General features: G+C 58.8%; 1 protein-coding gene across 2 annotated transcripts; it reads left to right on the top strand.

The window, feature by feature from the left end:
• Positions 1 to 10: 10 nt before the first annotated feature.
• SYT5 (synaptotagmin 5) lies at positions 11 to 6544 on the top strand. Of its 2 annotated transcripts, XM_045532776.1 has the most exons (9): positions 11 to 169; positions 1130 to 1253; positions 1813 to 1985; positions 3548 to 3667; positions 3788 to 3955; positions 4368 to 4535; positions 4797 to 4914; positions 5139 to 5272; positions 5952 to 6544. In XM_045532776.1, exons 2-9 carry the CDS (start codon positions 1175 to 1177, stop codon positions 6150 to 6152), a joined length of 1161 nt encoding a protein of 386 aa, XP_045388732.1. In that variant the 5' UTR covers positions 11 to 169; positions 1130 to 1174; the 3' UTR covers positions 6153 to 6544. The 2 variants fall into 2 exon arrangements, with proteins under 2 accessions (XP_045388732.1, XP_045388733.1); XM_045532777.1 differs by lacking the exon at positions 11 to 169 and having other exon boundaries at positions 1012 to 1253.
• Positions 6545 to 6895: the final 351 nt, after the last annotated feature.

Genomic DNA, 6895 nt, shown 5'->3' with positions numbered 1-6895 from the left:
TCTCTCTCTCTCACACACACACACACACCCCAGGCTAGGACCCGCTCCGCTCGGCCGCGCCCCCGCCACGCCGAGCTCCGCGATCAGCACCCGGGACAGCGCCACCGCCCACGTGCGGGCGGGGCGGGCGCCGAGGTGTCTCGGGAGGTCCTGTTCAGCCGGGGAGCAGGTAGGAGCTGCGGGGACCCCCTCCCTAAGCCCCATCCTCATTCTGATCCCTAGAAGGACGGGGTGTGGGTGTGGGTGTGAGTGTGGGTGTGGGGGGGACCCCGGGAGAGACCAGCAGAGGCAGTGGGAGGGCTGGAGCCTGAAACGTGGAGCCTGGGGGAGACTCGAGCTAGGTGTGGGGAAGACAAAGAGAAGACAAAGAGGGGAGGGAGGGCGCGCAGGCGGAGAGGACGGGGAGAGACCCTGGGAGACAGAGGCCAGACAGTCCCCCTGGGGAGACAGAAATAGGGGAGACGCCTATTTCGGGTTGGGCGACAGGAGGAGACAGGCGGACAAGAGAACAGGTGTGAAGATAGAGCTCGGGACGCGCGGCAGAGACCCACAGGCCGGGAAGGATGCGGGGGCCCAGCAGAGGCACCCCCACCCACCCCCCAGCAAGGATGGGGAGAGGGAAGAGGGAACCTGCGCCTCCGCTCCAGGGGCCGGATGCGGAGGGAGGAGCCGGCTGTGGTCGTGCGGACCACAGGCTGCCCCCTCCACGCCCTCGCTGGACCCCTGGATCCGGGCCAGGGGGTCCCAGGCGCCGACCTCGCGGCGAGGGAGCCTGCCCCGCGGGGACTCAGGGTCTGTGCGTCAGCCCCGCCCGTTGTCCTGGCAACAGGCCGTTTCCCGGGCAACCAGCTTTGCTCCCACCCCGCCCAAGCACAGCCGGGCAGTCGCTCTGGGCAACGCGGTCCGCTATTTCCCACGCCGGCCTTCGCCCACTTCCGGTCCAGGTCCTGGACCCTCCCCGCCCCCCCAAGCACCCGCCTCTGTCGCGGGGAGGCTAAAGCTACCGCTCCCAGCATGCTTCACGGCTCTGGCCGGTCCGGGCATGGCGGCCGCGCGGGGGCCGATGGGAGTTGGAGTTCTCTGCTGTGTAAGCAGTCAATGGACGTGTGGGGTGGGATTGGGGAGCTAGGGCGTTTGAGTGCCTCCGCAGAAAGGACCGTCGGATCTCGCTGCCATGTTCCCGGAGCCTCCGACCCCCGGGCCTCCAGCGTCCGACGCGCCGCCGGACTCCAGCCGCATCAGCCACGGCCCAGGTGAGCGGGACCCGGGCGCAGAGCGGACGGAAAGCCCGGCCTGGATCTGCAGGGGCGGGACTCGGACGGGCGAACTCGGGCTAGTGGAATGGAAAATCCGGCTGGCATTCTAGGGTGGCGACCTGGACGGGAACGTGAATGAGATGGGGGCGGGGAGAACGAACAGGTTTGCAAGAAAAACCAGAACCGGATCGAGGGGTGTGGCGTGGAAGGGATCTTAGAATTGGAAGGTCCACCTCACCCTTCTTTTACAGATAAGGAAACTGATGCCAGGGAGGAGCAGGGCTTCTCCTAAAAGCATCAGGGCGTGAGCAGAAATTGGGGGGCGGGGGGAGGAAAGGCGGAACAATAAGCAAGCAAATCTGGATGGTGTCAGCCTGGGTTAGGGCCTCATATCTCTTTATAGGCAAAATCAGTGGGAGGGAAAAACGGGGAAAATGGAATGGAAATGGCTGGAGGGAAAACGAGGCCGGGATTCCAGCTTCCATTTGTAGTGGGGACTGAGTCAGCCAGCCTGCTTCCCAGGGCCTCAATGTGTGTTGTCTCCACCCGCTTGCAGTGCCCCCCTGGGCTCTGGCCACCATCGTGCTGGTCTCAGGCCTCCTCGTCTTCAGTTGCTGTTTCTGTCTCTACCGAAAGCGCTGTCGGAGGCGGATGGGCAAGAAGAGCCAGGCCCAAGCCCAGGTCCACTTTCAGGAAGTGAAGGAGTTGGGCCAGAGTTACATAGACAAGGTGTGGCCCGGCCCAGCCCCTCAAGTCTACCCCTTCCTGCACCCTGCACCTCTCAAGGGTCCAGCTGGCCTCAGTCCCTGCTCCCTTCTCTCCTAAACCCCCCTTATTGGCTCATCTACTAATAAGATGTGTGTCTAGCCCTCAACCGGACTCTGGGGGCCTGGAAATGGGTCATATCTAGTCGCTGTTGACAAAAACTTCTCAGTCTGGTGAAGGAGTCAGACACTGACACAAACACTTACAATACAGGCTGATATGTGTCATATTCAGGGCAGAACAGGGTCATATAGGAGTGCAGAGAAAGCACTGGGCAGCCCAGAGCAGAGAGTCAGACAGAAGCTTCCTGGTGGAGGTGACTTCTGTGCTGAGACCCAAGGGACAGTTAACCGAGAGCAGAGAGGATATTCTAGTCAAAGGAAGAGTGTGTGATGAGGCCCGACATCCAGATTCTGAGGCATACTTGGAGAACAGAGAGTCATTTTTCACCATAGCTGGGGCATAGAGTACAGGTATACTGTGCTCTGGAGCAAAGTGTCTGGAGAACTCAACATGTACGGAGGGTGATTGAGAGCTACAGATACGTTCTGAGCTGGAGAGGGACAGGGTCAAATGGGCGTTAGGATGAATCCTCGGGAGCCTGCGTGGAGGACAGAGAGGATGAGAGACATATGCCTTGGAAGAGGCCATTGGAGTGAAAAATAAAAGGCTGCTGCAGGAACTGAACATTAAGCCTCTAAGTGCAGAGGGGAATGCTTGCCCGGGAGCCAGGCAGCCCTAGGTTTCCAACCCAGAGAGACCATTTCCCAGCTGTGTGACCTTGGGAAATTCACTGTCCTTCTCTGAGCTTCAAGGTCATGGTCACTAACTTAGTATTTCCCTCCTTCCTTTTCAATAAATAGTTGTTATAATTACTATCCATTAGGGATGTCATTTAGGGTCCTGGTACCCAGCCCCCATCTGTATCCCTTAGGCCACTGTTGTTCAAAGACCATCTGTATGAAAATCACCTCAAGTCCTTGTTGAAATGCAAATCATGGATCTAGCACCTGAGCTACACTATCAGAGTCCCTAAAGAGGTGACTTCAGGCATTTTGCCATTCCCTCAGGGGAATTCTGACTCACACTGAATTTTGAGAATTGCCAGCCTGGGTTAGGGAGATACTTTCTGCTTTTGTTGTTCTACTTTATAATTACAAGTGCACAGTAAATATTCCATTTCTCCTTCACGTTTTGCTGTGACAAGATCACCAATCAACATGGCCATTTGGACTACCACCCCAATACATCCATTAGCATGTGAAATAAAATCTGCATCATTCCTGTGGGCAATGAGACACTATCAGCACTTGTGGTCTTAGTCTAGGCATGACAAACATACTGTATGTACATTCTCATGTCTATTCCCCATCCATCGCAGACATCACTAATCAAACACTGATTCTACTTGCCTGCCAGGGCTCAGGTATAGCTCAAGGGGTCTGTGAGCCTCCCTTGGCTTCTGAGCCTGAAGGATACTGCTATCAGGGGAAGACTTCACCTGCCCTTGCCCCTGGCTCCCTAAGGTGCAGCCAGAAGTGGAGGAGCTGGAGCCAGCACCATCCGGGCCAGGGCAGCAGGTGACAGACAAGCATGAGCTAGGACGACTGCAGTACTCACTGGATTATGACTTCCAGAGTGGCCAGGTGGGTGTGGAGGAAGGGGATGCTTTGGAAGGGAGGGTTCCAGCCCCTTCCAAGAGGAAGCCCTGGAAGGGAGGCTAAGACTAGGGTGCCTCCCCCCACCCCATGCCTGGGTACCTGCAGCTGCTGGTGGGCATCCTGCAAGCAGAGGGATTGGCAGCCTTGGACCTGGGTGGCTCCTCAGACCCCTATGTGCGGGTCTACCTGCTGCCGGACAAGCGGAGGCGGCACGAAACCAAGGTGCATCGGCAGACACTGAACCCACACTTTGGGGAGACTTTTGCCTTCAAGGTGAGCTCCTGCCTTCAATGTCCCATGCTCCACAGCCTGCCCCTAGTCCCTGGAGCCCTGGGAACTCACCCCTTCGGCTTTTCCTGGAGGCAGCCACAGCTCAAGTGGCAGCTACCAGCTCTGGGGGCCTATCCCACTGGCCCCAGGGTTATCCCCTTGGGTCACTACTGAACCCTGGGCTGTTGCCTTGGTCTTTGGGCTGTCCCTTTTGGGTTCCATTGACCAGTGATTTGTTTTCCCCCATGGCTCGCTGGACCTCCCCATTTGGGTTCCGTAGACCCCCTCACCCAATTGTCCCCTTGGCCCCTCGCAGCCCCACTCAACGTCTACCGCCTGGATGTGCTGTACCCCACTTCCTCTCTTGCTGACATCCTACTCTCCTGTGTTCTCTCCGTGTCCCCCACACACTCAGGTACCCTACGTGGAGCTGGGAGGCAGGGTGCTGGTCATGGCGGTGTATGACTTCGACCGCTTCTCCCGCAATGATGCCATCGGGGAGGTGCGGGTCCCCATGAGCTCGGTGGACTTGGGGCGGCCGGTGCAGGCCTGGCGGCAGCTGCAGGCAGCTCCGAGGGAGGAGGTGAGCACGTGCGGCCACGCCCCCAGGCCAGGCACCGCCCACCCCTACCCTGGGCCAGTCACTGGCCTCCCGGACCCTCCGGCGACCGTCTTTCCCCTGCTCCAGAGGGATAGACTGATGCATCCGCCTCCTAGGATTGTACCACTGGGTTCTTAACTCTGGACCACTCCATCCCAAGGTGTGGGGGAGGAAAGAAAGATCGGAGAGGGGATGGATGTGGAGCTCGGACTCTGGTGATGGGTCTCTCTCAACTTCTTTCAGCAAGAGAAACTAGGAGACATCTGCTTCTCCCTCCGCTATGTCCCCACGGCTGGGAAGCTCACCGTCATCGTCCTTGAGGCTAAAAACCTGAAGAAGATGGACGTAGGAGGACTGTCGGGTGTGTGGGAAGCCAGGAAATGGGTGTGTGGGGGTGGGTTCTCCGGTTCTGACAGTTTCTGGGCGCTGGGGGTCTCCTGAGGGAGAGGGAGACCCAGGCTGCCATGGGAGGCACCGATTTGGGCACAGAGAGGAGACGGGGGGTGGGGGTATGCGCTGTCTGTCCCTACGTTGGTCGGAGAACTCAGCAGCAGGGGCTATAGGGCTCCTCCTCCCTCCCCCCAGATCCGTACGTCAAGGTCCACCTGCTGCAGGGCGGCAAAAAGGTGCGGAAGAAGAAAACTACCATCAAGAAGAACACCCTGAACCCCTATTACAACGAGGCTTTCAGTTTCGAGGTGCCCTGTGACCAAGTCCAGGTGAGACCTGCCGTCGCCTCTGCCAGAACAGCCCTGCCCCGAGAACCCCGGACCCTTAGAAACTCCTGTTGCGAGGGGAGGGGAGACTTTTTAACATCCCCGTAGAAACCAGGGAGGGGGCCGAGACTATGTTCTCAGTCTCAGTTTCCTCCTATGAGGACCAGGAAGTCCCACCCGCTCAAGGAGGAGTCCCCTTGAAATTGGGCATGGGCATCCTGTCTGCCCCAACAAGACCGGGATGCCCCGCCCACTAAGCAAGATGGGGTGCCCCGCCCCCCAGAACACGGTTACTGAGAAGAAACCTCCTGACGCCCCTTTAGGGACAGGGCCTGGCCAGGCCTCTGGCTTGGCCCCCAACCCATGTCAGGGTTATGAAGCCCCCTCTTAGGGGCCTGTTCCCTAAGGAGGCTCCTAACAAGCCCTTAGCAAACAGGTCCTGAAGGCTCATTTCCTTGGAAAGCTGCTTGCGAAGGAAGAAAGGTCCCAGAGCACCCTTCTCACCCAGGCCCTGTCCCTTCCATCCCCATCCCCCACCCTGGTCCCCAGCTCCTCTAGCAAGGCCCTTGGCGCTCAGGCTGCAGAGAGAGGATGTCCTTAGCAATGACAGCTGACACTTGACCCCCTCCCGGAGCCTTATTTCCTCACCGTCCTGTGTCCTCTACCTTTCTCGCCACTCCAGAAAGTCCAGGTGGAGTTGACCGTGCTGGACTACGACAAGCTGGGCAAGAACGAGGCCATCGGGAGAGTGGCCGTAGGGGCAGCAGCTGGCGGGGCTGGCCTGCGGCACTGGGCAGACATGCTGGCCAACCCCCGGCGGCCCATTGCCCAGTGGCACTCGCTGCGGCCCCCTGACCGAGTGAGGCTGCTGCCTGCGCCCTGATCCTCACCCCACGCTCCTGGCCAAGCCCGGACGCCGGCTGCTGACCCCAGACTCCTGACACCGGCCAAAGCCAAGCCCAGTGCTACCCTGAAGGCTTCTCTGCCCGCTAGCCCCTCCCCAGTCCCCAACCATCTGATCCTTTCCTGCCTTCTCACCCCCTATTGTGCCAATCTTGACAACTTTCTAACAACACCTCCCATGCACATACCCAGAAGCCCCAGGGACCCCTGGTTGGGGGAGGGGAAGCAGTCTGGTTCCCGCTGCCCCAGGGTCCTGTCCTCTGCTCTGACAATCAGTGTTCCCAGTTTACTATCCCCTTCACTTCCAAAGCCACTGTCCCCACACAGCCTGATCCCTGCCCTGCTCCTGGGGCCAAATAAATATTCAGCAGCTTTGGTGGCCTGGCCCCATGCTCCTTGATGGGGGTGGGCAGGGGCTGGGTGCCCCAGAGGGAACCCCATCTCCAAGAACCCAGGGCAGTGTGAGTGCTGGTCACGCTGGAAACCCACCGGGGGAAACACACCCACCCACCACCTACCCTCTTATTCTCTCACCCACTTACACACTCATTCATTCACATATTCATTTGCTCACCTCTCTGAGCCTCAGTTTCCTCACTTGAAAACACTGTGGTAATAATACCTGTGACGGGTTTGCTGTAAGGAGCCATGAGCATTCCCTTACTTATTCATGAATTCACCCACTCCCTTGCCCCTGACGCACACAGATTTTCATAACCGTAT

The sequence above is a fragment of the Lemur catta genome, chromosome 19 (genome assembly GCF_020740605.2).
Source record: "Lemur catta isolate mLemCat1 chromosome 19, mLemCat1.pri, whole genome shotgun sequence".
NCBI classification, from domain to species: domain Eukaryota; kingdom Metazoa; phylum Chordata; class Mammalia; order Primates; family Lemuridae; genus Lemur; species Lemur catta.
The sequence above is the reverse complement of the archived record's forward strand: the minus strand, read 5'-3'. Positions and strand labels throughout refer to the sequence as shown.